General features: G+C 30.8%; 2 protein-coding genes across 2 annotated transcripts; one reads left to right on the top strand and one right to left on the bottom strand.

Moving 5' to 3' along the window:
- Positions 1 to 512: 512 nt before the first annotated feature.
- Positions 513 to 5,478, bottom strand: LOC137814762 (pectinesterase). Its single transcript, XM_068617653.1, has 3 exons — positions 4,391 to 5,478; positions 4,052 to 4,212; positions 513 to 1,367 (listed from the first exon to the last, which is right to left on the bottom strand). Exons 1-3 carry the CDS (start codon positions 5,371 to 5,373, stop codon positions 673 to 675), a joined length of 1,839 nt encoding a protein of 612 aa, XP_068473754.1. The 5' UTR covers positions 5,374 to 5,478; the 3' UTR covers positions 513 to 672.
- A 6,744-nt stretch (positions 5,479 to 12,222) lies between these two features.
- LOC137814758 (putative pectinesterase/pectinesterase inhibitor 7) lies at positions 12,223 to 14,283 on the top strand. Its single transcript, XM_068617650.2, has 2 exons — positions 12,223 to 13,270; positions 13,466 to 14,283. The coding sequence occupies exons 1-2, from the start codon at positions 12,274 to 12,276 to the stop codon at positions 14,155 to 14,157; spliced, it is 1,689 nt and encodes a 562-aa protein (XP_068473751.1). The 5' UTR covers positions 12,223 to 12,273; the 3' UTR covers positions 14,158 to 14,283.
- Positions 14,284 to 14,495: the final 212 nt, after the last annotated feature.

Here is a 14,495-nt window from a genome sequence, read left to right as displayed (position 1 = left end):
CCTAGTCTCAAGCTGAAATGTTCTATTTCCCTGTATTTTTCATAACGAGTGTCCACTCTTTTCTTTTATATTTAGTTTTATTTCTAGTTTCATTTCAAAATTAATCTCTATTATGCATTTAATTTAGTAATTAACGTTCTTTTCTTTAAATGAATAATAAATGATGTTTTTTTTCATTAACCCTATATATTGACATTAAGAACGTTACCTATAGTTGAGCCCAGATGATGACCTTACACTAATAATTCAGTTGAAACTTTAAATTCAAGACAAATAAATAACGAAGAAATATCGCATAACTAACCTATTTCGTTTATTTATTTATTTATAAATTTTCTCTCATTCACTAAACAGAAATAAGCTTTAGTCAAACACTTGTTGTTTAATGTCATCTAATCTACGAATACTTGATTTGAGTTTAGTTCTGATGGAACCATTTAGTTAACCATTGTTCATATCCTGTTTCAAAAAATATCAATTCTTTCCAAATTTGTAGCACCAGGCCTGCATAATTATGTTTGAAACTCTGATATTCTCATATATCCCATAAATTATGCAGAAGAAAGTACATAATCTACGATAAACAGAACACTTACTTCTTTTGACTTTATTGGCAGCAGAAAGAAGAAAGAGAAAAAACATATCCTTTATTGAATAAGAGCATGCAGGCATTCAACTCAAACCAGAGAAGAATGGAATGCCAAGAGAGGTCAACCATTCATTGCCTTGAATGAAATTTGCAACAGTGAACTGGCTTGCCTCAGTGGAGTTGGTGATGACCCTGTAACCAGGCCACGTAACTCTGCGACTTGTATTTGCACCGGGACCTCTATTGTTGTACTCTCCATAATACAAAGTATCCAATGCAAAGTTGCCATCCCATTCCAACCACCCTGCAGGGTCTATGAGATCCTCCATCAAAGAATTCAGATAAACAGTCCTGGAATACTTCTTCCAGGGACGACCCAAGTAATTCTTGAACTCAGATTTGACAGGGATCAAATCCGCAGCTGCTGCAACCTTGCAGTTGATGATGGAAATGCCCGTGTTTTGGTTAGGGTCTTCTCTGCCTTGTGCGGTGAACAGGTTCTTCTGGTTTGGATTGGGTTTGCGTGCGTACAAGTTGCAGTTCTGGAGCACCGCTGCTGCATTACCAAAGATGAAGTCGACGGTTCCATAAACGTCGCATTCGCGGTAGAATTGACGCAGAGAGTGGACATAGAGCGTGTCTTGGTAGGCAACAAAGCTGCACTGGTAGAAGGCTGATAAGTCAGCACCGCTTCTTAGAGCCACAGCTTGGTGTTTGCTCGGCCCAGCTGAGTTCTCAAAGGTTATACCCTTTGCTATGAATCCGTCTCCGACCACAGCTGAAAACCACAAACATATCAAATACATACACAATAATTAGTTTCACTCATTATGTTTTGGGGTTTTTTTACCACCATGGAACACTACTCTCTTATGTTTATGTTGGAGATCTTAGTTGACTAGAAATAGAAATGAAGACAATTCATATAACCGGGGCAAACATCATTTCACGAGTTGGTTTTATGAAATTAAATTAAATTTAAAGTTCATTTTGTATTATGGTATTAGAATCATTTTGAGTCTATCTTACTGAGTGTTTGTTAGTCTTATTATACCATTCGGGAAATTAGTTTTTAAAATATGATAAGATTTTATTTTGAAAAAAATTGTAATTTTTATTATAAAAAATATCCAATTTTAATAAATAAAAAATCTCCATAGTAAAAAGTTCCATGTTTTGATCCTAGTGTATAATCTAACCCTCATATAATAAACATGTATTTGTATGACTTCTAATTAAATATTGTTAGTGCCCTATATTTTGATCTCGTGTGTAGTTTAGCACTTACTGAATATAAATGAATACGTTATTTTAAGTATTGTTAGTTTTATTTCTTTTATGGGGATCTAAAAGATCTGAATATGTATGACGTGGAGATTAGTAGGAATCATAGATAAGTCGAGATCCTGAATTATTTAATAATTTCTTCTTATCGGTTAAAATAAATTGAAAAGTTGTAAATATTGATAGATTCATATGTTTAATTATATATAGTTTTTAATACAAAATCGAACTATACTAACATTACAAAAATATCATGAAATAGAAACCAATTTTTAGAAACCAAAATAATTAGTTGCAATAGTAACTAAATTAGAGAACATTTTAGAAACTAAAAAAAAATTGATTTCTAAATTAGTTTCTATTATTTTCTATTATTGTTAAATAAATTCTAAATTGGTATCTAATTAGCAATCAAGATTTTAGAGACTACATTTAGAAACTAACTAATTGGTATCTAAAATCTTAGTTGCTAATTAGATACCAATTTAGAAACTATTTAACAATAATAGAAAATAATAGAAACTAACTTAGAAACCAATTTTTTTTTTAGTTTATAAAATGATCTCTATTTTAGTTTCTATTGTAACTAATTATTTTAGTCTCTAAAAATTAGTTTCTATTTCATGATTTTCTTGTAGTGTAACCCGCTAATTTCCTGGTGTTTGTGGAACAAAATGATAAAAAAAAAAAAATAATGTAAAAAGCTAAGGTAAGTGTTTATAGTTAGAGTTGTCGGCAGCTGTTATAAAATATAAAGCCAAGGTGTCAACGTCATGAAGGACACCAGATTTTGGTTTTACAGTATGTGATCAGATAACATATAAGACAAAACTCTTTATGCAATATATCTATTGCTCCTTTTTGTGCTCTCCATCAAGTAAATCCATCCATTTTCAATTTAAAATAAAAATGTTATTTAGTCCCTTCCAATTATTCACATGCTAATTCTTCTTTAGAACTTAGATCTCAAGTTAATTATCATGGAAAAATAACATTACTTATAAAATAATGTATATGTAATTAACTGCCAACAAATAATTGTTATAAAGTATTAGTGTTGCAAAACCAAATTTCAGCACTAATCCTTTCAAATTTCCCTTAATTAATAGGCTTGATACATATTAGTTAGTTAATCGCAGGAAAAAGAAGTAATTGATATGTTAATCTCAGCTTTGATATATGGATTTAATTGGAAAAAATTATCATTTAACACCCACTTTTTCTCTTACTTTTACTTTACAACACCTTTTAATAATAAGATATTGTATTTAATAATAAATAATAAAAATTATTATTAAATAAAAGAATAAAAAAATAGTGTAAAACTATCATCTCCCATTTAATTAATTGTTAGGCTTGACACATTTTTTTATTTCAGATCTTTGCCTCAATTGATATGTGTTTTACATAAGCAAATCGGTAAACTTTTTATTTCCTTTATTCTACTTTGTATTACGTTTAATATTTTAAAACTAATATTAAAAAATGTATTTGATATTCTAAAATTTATAATAAAACGAGACGAGAGTGTCTTTCAAACGCAGATATCGATTAACAGTTCTTTCGTGTCACCTGCACTACAATTATTTGATTGGTGACGATGATCTCTATACGTCTTTACACTTGTCTAATTAATAGGGAGAATTTACGATTATAGATGAAAATTGAACTTTGATCTATTTCAGTGTTCAACTAGGTGGTTGAACTAAAAACTTTTAACATGGTCGTATGACAAACCCAGATTCCGATAATAGTAATTTTTGTGAACAGAGAACCGACACTGGCACGTGATTGTGATATATAAGTTACTATATAGAGGATCTAAAGATAGAGATCCGTGTCTAAGTGCTTCCCACTTTATTCTGAAAAGCCTAAAGTGGCGGCAGGAAATTGATCTGCCTTGGCCTAATCCAAATTACGCGTTCGAATGTCTGTTTTACCTTCTACTACTTCTAATAATTGAAGCAATCATATTTTTGTCGTGTGGACATTTTTAATGTTGACTTCTCTCTCTATTTATTCCTATATTGTTATCATTATTTTCTCCAAATTGAATGAACATTAATTAAGATAAATTATTAATTGTAACTGTTGTTTCCATGTTTATTGTATTTAAAGGCTTCAATAATGAATACCAAACAAGTTTATAAGAGGAAGAAATGTTTGAGTGAAACGCACCGACAGTGGCAGATTGGAAAGTGGTCCAGCCATCCACGACGTTCCTGCTAGCCTTCACAACAGTCTTTCCAATTCCATCTCCCACCCACATTAGATTGCTCTTCTTCCTGATTACCTCCACGTTCTCGAAGTATGCCCCAGCTTTTATGTGTATCACAAATCTACACTTCAAATTTAATACCACTTCGTAAAACGTCAAACCATTTAATATATAATGCCAAAACCAAGAACAATTCTCTCATGTTATGTTTTTTGATATTGCACAAACTATTTATTTTATGATTTTTTACTTTTGGAAAGTGAGGTGATAACGTGATGATAAGGTGGTAGTGTACTTGCCTAGTGGCGCTGGAGTTTGGAGCCGCAGCCACTGCTGCACCGATAGTGGTGAAGTTGCCACTGCCATCTTTGGCCACAACGAGGTCAAACTTCGTTTCATTCACAGCAGCTTGAAGCAACTTCCGGTCGTTAGGGGAAACCCACGAGGGGAACCCATCTTTCATCTTTCCATATTCGGGGAAAACCTCGTTCTTGGACTGTTTCTTCTTTTCGGGAACTTTCTTCAGCATGGCCAAGGAGTTGCTCACGAGATGCGAAATCTCCAACACCCCCTCCTCAATCCTGTCTCTCACGTTCCCTTTGCTGTATGCAAAGCCATCCAGACACGTGTAGAGGTTGGTCATGGCGCCGCTTAAGAAAGTCTGCGAGTCGTGGTAGCGCTTCGACCCTATTGTGCTCTGGGAGAGATCCTTGACGGTGGTTTTGAGCTCCTCCACGGTTTCGTCGAAGAGGTTGAGGCAGTCGTCGAGAGCTCGCTTTTCGAGTTTGTTGAGACCCGGGAGCTTCTTTCGGAGACTGCTGCAGTTGGAGGAGGACAATGTGACCTCGTATATGGTGTGGTTCACGACAGAACGTATCATTTCTGGGACGGTTTTTGAGGTGAGATCTGGGAAAGAGGTAAGGGTTGAGACGCAGAGGTCCGGGTAAAGTGTTCCCTCGCATGTTGAGTTTGCTACATGGAAATGGAGGTGATTTTGTTGGAGGGATCTTGTTGCTCCTGCGGTGATGCTGAATTGGGTTACTGAAAAAAGGAGTAGAACATGAACCGCAGAGAAAATGCAGGGTATGTGAGGTAGCATGGGTGGGGTTTTTCTACTGACGGGGTTGAACATGGCAGAGAGAAAAGAAGAAGAAGAAAAAGAGAGGAAGTGAAAGCAGGTGGATCTCTGGAATGTGTGCAATGGGTGGTAGAAATTGTGTGGATAAATAGGGTGGGTAGTTGTTGCCATTAATGTATTAGTGGGGCTTCTTTCAGATCTCATTCACTGTTTGTCTCTCTCACTCTCACATCCACAGACAAAATTGTTGTTTACCTTATTGTTATCGAATGAATAAGATTAATTAGTTGGCTTGAGCATGTTTACATGCATGCACATTACTTTCTCTTTGTGTAATTTACTTTTGTTCTTTCCCATTTCTTCTTCTGTTTCAATTTGTTTCCTAAATTTAATCACTATATGTTATGTTTTTGTTAGATACTCCAAAAAATAGCTTTCGACCACATCATTTTGCATTCATTATGTAATAATTGATACAGAAAGAAACACCATGATGAAGTTATAATTGTTTATAAGCTATTTTATACCAGTTATTATTTAATCAATACCAAAAAATATCATTCAACTTAGCATAGACCATGTGAAACTATGAGGGTGAATAATTATAGGATAGGATGTCACCCTTAAGTTATACCTATATTTACTTATAATCAAATGTATTATTATTTTATTTTAATTTTTTGTTTATATTATTTTAATTAAAAAATATAATATTTATTATTAAAAGAGGATTTTTTCTTTTATGAAAATCCTTTCTATTTGAAATTTTTAATAATAAAATATTATGTTTTCTTAATAAAAATTAATATATATATATATAATTTTAAAATAAAATAATAATATATTTGATTATGAACGTGATACTACCTAATTTTTTATTTTTTTTATATAACTACCTAAAAGTGTGAAACTATCATTATTCTTTTTATTTTTTTAAAAAAATCTATTTGACACTAATTTTGTTTTTCATTCTCCTTTACAACCCTTTTAATAATAAAATAATAAAATATTATATTTTCTTAATAAAAAATAATATAAATAAAATTTTAGAATATAATAATAATATATTTTGATTTTGAATTTGAAGTAAATGACATGAAACATTATTCTTTATGTCAGTCAGTATACCAATGCCATTTGTGTCACCGTTGCTGCGGACATCAAAATTTGATTAAGGTCATAGGATACATTGGCCCACCAATATTGGTTTTAATATATTTATTTCTAAATTATTTCATATCACAAATCATAATTATTAACTATTAAAATAAATATAAGATTTTAAGAATTTTCATTTAACAAGAAATTTAAATTTAGTCATAAATAGACGAGAGTTACGTTTGCTAAAAGCAGGCACAAAACATGTTGGCTAACTTATATTTATGCTTAACCCTTTTGGTACAAATAATTACCAATCTTGCAGGGCACAGCGACAGGACCATAACTTCCCATAATTATCCTCAGCTAATTGCAACAGAAAACTTTTAAAAGTGATCTTAATTGAAGGGGACAAATTTAATAATGTCCATTTCGACTAAATAATGATCAATAATTATAAAATTAAGCTTACAATAATGTATTTAACCTTTAATTTTTTTTTAAATAATTAATTATTATAGTGACTAAATTAAAGACTATTTTTTTAAGACAAAACAATTATTGATTTCTAATTAATTTTTTCTATTGATAAATAGTTTTTAAACTGGTATCTAATTAACTATCAATGTTTTTCTACCAAATTTAAAATCTAAATAATTAATAATTAAAATTTTGGTAGCTAATTAGATACAAATTTAGAAAATATTTATCAATAATATAAACTAATTTAGAAACTAATAATATTTTTAGTCTTTAAAATGGTTTCTAATTTAGTTATTATAATAATTAATTATTTTTTATCTTAAAAATTGATTTTTATTTAATAATTTTCTTGTAAAAATATAGATACTATTTAAAATATAATTTATTTAATTAAAAGTTATAATTTATTTATTATTAATTAAAATTTATTAAAAATTATAATCAATAAAGTTTTTTATTAATTTATTTATTTTAATCTGTTATAGTTTTTAATAAATTTAAAATAGTAATGAAATATATTTTGTAAAATATATGACACTTACGTTAAAATAAGATTCCCCGACTCCCATTAAGGTTCAATGAATGTGCATGGGTCAAAGAGTAAATTTTCAATATTGGTTTTTATGTTATATAAAAAAATCTTCATATTAGGTTTTCTAATCTATATTTTGTATTTTAATTTTCAAACAATATAAAAAATTACATAAAAATAAATAAATGTGATTCTCCTTCCACTCCCTTTAGGAATATAAAACGAATTAGTTCATTTCGTCAGTTTAAAGAAAGCAAATCAGTTCCTATACGATGGACTGAATTTTCAATTTTTAATATATATATATAATATGAGTATTTCATAAATTTTAACTAACGTATCCGATGAATAAATTGAAAATGATATTATTTTATACGTTAAATTTATTCATAAAATTAATAATTAATTTATAAATGTTTATAATTTAAATTATGCTATTATTGTATATTTCTATTTTTAAATACCACAACACAAATATTTATAATATTTTAAATTATACTTTTTTTAGTAATACATATGTATAATTTATTTAAAAAATCAAGTTGAGGAAAAGTCATTTGCGTACTGCAGGGTGATAAAAGTCAAATTTAAGGTATTGAGTTTTATTATCGCAAAAACAAAATGTTGATTTTAAGGAATCACGGATCTTCAGTTTTGGCGTCTTGGACATCACTGTTTGATTATAACATATTAAACATTGATTTATAAAGAACAGAAAAAACATAAAATATATAAAAAAAAAGATTCTTACATGTTTTATGTTAAATATTTAACAAAAAAAAATTATAATATCGGATTATTTTATTACCGTTTTTTAATAAATCCACTTTTAATCTCGTTGATTAATTGAATTCAACTATAGTCGTCGATTTTTTAAACAACTAAGACTCTTTCTTTTTAAAATCACACAAAATTGCAATAATAGTTTTTAGCTCTTAGATTAAGTTCTTCACATTTAAAATTTGGGTGCCCATGATCTAATTTATGATGCTACAATTATATTGTCAGAGATTCAATCTTCCTCTTAAGTTCTTGTATATTCAGAGATTTGTTTTCGCTGTGTATTATTTTATTATTGTGCAAACTTGTATTGTCCCCCTGTGAAGGACAAGGTAAGGAGCCACACACTTTGAATCGCAATTCATTTTTGCATCAAATTATTTTATCCACTCAATTTTTGAAAATCTAAAATTGTCTCTTATTTTGAAATTGAAAATATGAAATTAAAAATAAAATAGAAAATAAATTTGTGTTTTTTTAAAAAAAATCAAAATTTTATTATAAAAAAAACCAGAATATAAAAAATGCATTTCTAAAAAAGAAATATTTCAGAAAACAAATTTCATAAATATATTTTGGAATACAGATTCCAAAAATAGAGGTCATTTTGGTCATTTTGTGTCAATGATGGGTGCGGGCCTAAATTTGTTAAATGCAGGAAGCAAATGTCTTGAATAGATTGTTTGAGAATTTAATGTAGGGCTTTTTAAATGAGTTGGGTCATTCCTTGTAGGCTTTTATTTTCTCCACCCTCCATTTTTGAACCTACATACCATAATTTTTTAAAATAATTATTTTACTCTTTTTAAAGTAACTTCTGGATTATCATTATTTAAAGTAAATATTTTTTTTATAACACGTTTTCTGAAATTCATGAAATATATTTTTCAAAACATAATAAAATTTCTAAAATAAGATCGTGAAATAAAATTTATAAAATGTATAAGATACTTTCTTAAAAAAGTTTCCTGATACATGATTTCAGGAACAAACTTTCTGGAACGTATATAATATCTTCTGAAGTACGCTTTTTAAAATGAATTTTCTTAAACAAGTTTTTTGGAAAGAGATTTTTTTTATTCTTCTTCTAAGTGTAACATTCTTTTTCTTCTTTTACAATGATGTTGATGTAGAAGCGTCAACAGTAAGGGAATGCAGTGAGGAAAATAAACAGAGCAATTCGATAATTTCATTCAATTATCAGGTTCGTTATTTCTTATGCAACATTTTCTTGATTGGTGAATAATAATTTTAAATGTTAAAAATATATCAGAAATAATTTAAGTTGTCCACAAGATCATTTAGATTGGCACCATAACTATAATGTGTTTTGAGTCAGATTTTTGGGCTATCCTCGTGTTAGTAAAATAATTTATATATATATAGAATCAAATTTGGCATGCAGACGATTCTATATGCACCGGCTTAGAAAATTTTCAGCATGTATGCTTGCTACAGGCTGGATATTTAAGTGCATTTCAGCCAAATCCCTTTGTTAAGTTAGATGTGTATTCTAAATATTTTGTTAACCTGCGACTAAGATTCCATGTCTTTTGTTTATGAATTCCCACTTCCCTATATACCTATTTCAACAATTCATTTTCTAACACTTTCCATTTCAAACCCACGTTTACATTTTTGTTCCTTACTAGACGGTCAAAGCACATAACAAGGAACAAACGCGTCATTGTCCCAGGTGTCAACTAAATAAATTAATAAAAGAATAGTTAAAAGTTATATTAACACTAAACCCAGCTTATATTGGCTGTTAGCAATAAGCATTACTTAAACCCCAGTGGCAGTGTTCATAAAAGTTAACTAATGAATAATATACGTACGTGCACATGAAGAGCATGTAAATTAAGTTCACAGGCATAACCTCTTTTTGCTTATTTTGATTTTAAGGCACACTTTGATTCTCTTCAACGCGTTGGCTATAAATACTATCTTTATAAAAGAGCTTTGCTTCCAACTTGTGAAGAGGTGTTTCATCTCAAGTGCACATCGCTCCATCATCCTCATGCGTTAACACAAAGTCAAGTTTGGCTTATTTTTTAAGCCATTATAACACGAAAATAAAGGGTCAAGGCAGAATTTGTCTTAAACAATACAAAAGTTGTAATAAGTTAGCACTTAGTTTTTTCTGAAAAATAAATAATAGGAAGAATTTGGTTTTGCCAATGACAAAACATAAGAGATTCAATATATTTAATATATTTAATGTTTTTAGATGGTCGTATTATTTCAAGAGTGTTTCTTTTCTTCACTTAATCTCTTAGTTTCAATCACTTTTTTCGTTTTTATCAGTAGTGAGAATAAATGTAAAGATATTCCAACGCTCAAGTTAATTCAAATACGATATGTAAGTGTTATGATTGATTAAAACTTACCTGTATCTTTTGGGTTGGGTGTTTCTCCTATTTATATCTTTTGATTAGACCTTTGTGTTATGAACCAACTCGTAGAGCTTTGAAGAGACTAATTACACTTTAATCATGCTCTATAGATAATCTCTTATGATAGTAAGTAATGACGTTTTGAGATTTTTTTATATGGATATCGAGATATTGAAAATGTTATCGACATATTATCGGTAGTACATTTTAGCTATAATATAATATGTTCTTAATGTAAACACTAAATTGCTCCTTAAAGGTGCCGAAAAAATGGAAAATAGAGAAGTAAAAAAATGTAGGTTTCCAAGTGAGGTTACGCAATCCACGAAACTAAAGTTCATTCGCATTTGGTCTACCCTTTGAATTTCATTTTCGAGATCCACTCAGATAATCAAATACTGCTGCTGCTTCACGAGATACCTTTTTGGCATATTCCGTATGGGATGAGCTATTGCTTGTTTACATTCACACTATCAACTTGTGAGTGTGGCAATTTTTTTCTCTAACAATTTGTTCCCTAAACAAATCAAATGAGACACTACCATTACCATTTTTTTTTATTGATTGCCCATTAATGAAGAGAAGAAAAAGTAGTTTAAGCAAGGTGTTATTAATTAGAAGTTGAGTACAAGGGCTACTCAATCTAATGAGTCTTAACTATAAGTTAGTTTAAAAGGATAAAAGAGAAACAAAAAGATTGTTACAATGATTAAAAAAACATTGAACACAACCATCCACTCTTGACAAACAAAAAACATTGAACACCATCCAGTAATCTACATCTAACTTTTATTATCAAATTAAAAGTATCGTGAAGGTTAAAAAGAACATGATTGTGCATAATCTAAATAAAGCCATACCATATTTTGCAAATAAGATGTCGAAATAAAACACATTTGGTATATAAACAAATATCATTAAAAAAAGTCCAACAAAAGTCAAATTATGGATAGAAAAAAAGATAACGACTATCTTCTTCAAAAGAAATAAAATACACTCTATACCTTATATTTGAGACAATATTCATTATATTTTATAAAACATAATTTAAATTGACAATTTATCCTAGTTTTCTTAGAGGAACATTACATTTTTATAAATTTTAAAAATAGAAAATTAAGAAGAGAGCATATTCACTTGTTAACAATTGAGAGTATTTGATGGTATAATCCAATAATTGTAAAATTTCCCGATGATCCTGCTTTTCAAGTCCAATGATACGAGTTTCTATAAAAAAAAAACAGAGATAAAGTAATTTATAAGACCAAAAGCTCCTTTTCCCACATAAAAATTGATAATACCACTTTTTTCTTACAATTTTTTCTTCTTTAGTACAATGATAATACTAATTTTAATAACCAAATAGTTTTGTTCTGTAATATTAAGAATCATATCAATTAATATAACGCTATTGACTTTAAGAGTTAAATTAGAACTTTTTTTTTCTTTTCATTTTAGAATATATACGCATAAAACCAAACATTTGTATACTTGTATATTATATCCAGTTCAATGAATTTCTACTCAACAACTTTGAAAATATTTTATTATCGCGAGTTGGTAGCGAGTTCATTGTGTTGATCATGGTAGCCACAACATGAAGTAGCTTCGGAAACGCAAAGTCCTTGTAGTTGACATTTTTATACGTGTGGTGTCTTCGTTCTAATTTCAGATTTCGATTTACGACCAACAATTTTATAAGATCAAATTGTCTTCGTCTTGGCCCTATATATAAGAGCCTCCAACAGCATAAATTTCATTCTCATACATTCTTATAGCTTCAAGCTCCTCACGTTTCCTTCTTTCGAAAACCCAATGGCTTTTAAGAACTTGTCCCTTGTTACGCTCTGTGTTTCTCTTGTGTTATCCTTCTTGTCACCCATTTCCATAGCTTCTAACAGTAAACGTGATGTTGTTCCACCAGAAACCATTTGCAAATCCACCATAGATCCTTCCTACTGCAAATCTGTGCTTGCTAATCAAAATGGCACCATCTTTGACTATGGTCGAATTTCTGTCCGAAAATCCTTGTCCCAGTCTCGCAAATTCTTAAACCTAGTAAACTCCTTCCTCAAAGACAGATCCTCTTTGTCTCTTCCCACAATTCGCGCCCTTGAAGACTGTCAATTCCTCGCTGACCAAACCTTTGAATACCTATCAAACGCACTCGACAATGTTGATAAAGCTAGCGGTGATCTTCCCACCACTCAAGCTGAAGACCAGCAAACCATGCTTAGTGCTGCTTTGACAAACCAGGAAACTTGTTTAGATGGCTTACAGACCACAGCTTCTGATCAAAGAGTGAAGAGTGGTCTCTTCTCATCACTCTCGAATGACACGAAGCTTCACAGTGTTTCGCTTGACTTGTTCACCAAGGGTTGGGTGCCTGAGAAGAAAATCTCAACTTCATGGCAACCCAATGGGAGACACTTGGGTTTCCGCAACGGTCGTTTACCATTGAAGATGTCTGACCGTGTACGTGGCATCTATGATTCTGCTAGAGGTCACGGCAGAAAACTACTTGATGATAGCAGCGATAGTGTTTTGGTCAATGATATTGTGGTTGTTAGTCAGGATGGAAGCGGGAACTTCACTACCATCAACGATGCTGTAGCAGCTGCGCCAAATAACACAGCTGCTGCCGATGGTTACTTTTTAATTTTTATCACTGCAGGTGTGTATCAAGAGTATGTATCCATAATAAAAAACAAAAGGTACTTGATGATGATTGGAGATGGGATCAATCAAACGATTATCACCGGTGATCACAATGTTGTCGATAACTTCACAACATTCAACTCAGCAACATTTGGTGAGAAAATTAAATATACATATCTTCCTAATGTGTATGTTTAAACTTACAAATCTGGACTCAATGTTTGCCGTTTTAACTTTTTGTATAGAACTTTTGAAAAAAATAATTTCATAACAAAACATGCTAACATAGCAAGATAACGAATTTATCTCTCTTTTGACCTCTAACATGAAATTTGGTGTGCACTTGTAGCTGTGGTAGCACCATGGTTCGTAGCTGTTGACATTACATTCCGAAACACTGCTGGGCCAAGCAAGCACCAAGCAGTTGCACTGAGAAGCGGAGCAGATAATTCCACTTTTTACAGCTGCAGCTTTGAGGGGTATCAGGACACCTTGTACACGCATTCTCTTAGACAGTTTTACCGTGAATGTGACATCTATGGAACCGTTGACTTCATATTTGGAAATGCTGCTGTTGTTTTCCAAACATGTAACATGTACCCACGCCTTCCCATGAGTGGCCAATTCAATGCCATCACTGCACAAGGGAGAACAGATCCAAATCAAAACACAGGCACTTCCATTCAGAACTCCACTATAAAAGCTGCTGCTGATTTGGCTCCTGTAGTTGGTACCGTGAAAACATATCTCGGGAGACCATGGAAAGAGTACTCAAGAACAGTCTATATGCAGTCTTTCATGGATAGTTTGATAAATCCTGCTGGGTGGCACGAATGGAGTGGAGATTTTGCCCTAAACACCTCGTACTATGCTGAGTACAACAACACAGGACCAGGTTCAAGCACCGAAAACCGAGTAACATGGTCTGGTTATCATGTTATCAATGCTACTGATGCGGTTAATTTTACCGTGTCTAACTTTTTAGAAGGAGATGACTGGCTTCCTCAAACTGGAGTTCCGTATAGTAGTGGATTGATATAGTCAAACCTTCAAGTTCCGAGATAGTTACGTGTAATAAGAGCAAAGTTGCTTAACAGTTTTTGTAAGTCTGATGCAAGTCTCTCTCTGTTGTATTTATAAATCAATAAAATCTCTGCTACTCTATCATTAGATTTACGCAAATTTAATACATATATTAAGGGAAAGGATACATTACCTTCAAAAGGCACTTTATAATTTTACGTAAGTGTTAACTTAATTTATGTAAAGGTTATACAACATTTTCAAGATTTTTTAATTAATATTTTATTTGATTATTAGTGAAAAAATATATTTGTAAAATAAAAAGAAATATTTTTTTCTTTATAACTTAAAGTGTT

This window comes from Phaseolus vulgaris, chromosome 1, assembly GCF_051622355.1.
Source record: "Phaseolus vulgaris cultivar YP4 chromosome 1, ASM5162235v1, whole genome shotgun sequence".
Taxonomy (NCBI): domain Eukaryota; kingdom Viridiplantae; phylum Streptophyta; class Magnoliopsida; order Fabales; family Fabaceae; genus Phaseolus; species Phaseolus vulgaris.
The sequence above is the reverse complement of the archived record's forward strand: the minus strand, read 5'-3'. Positions and strand labels throughout refer to the sequence as shown.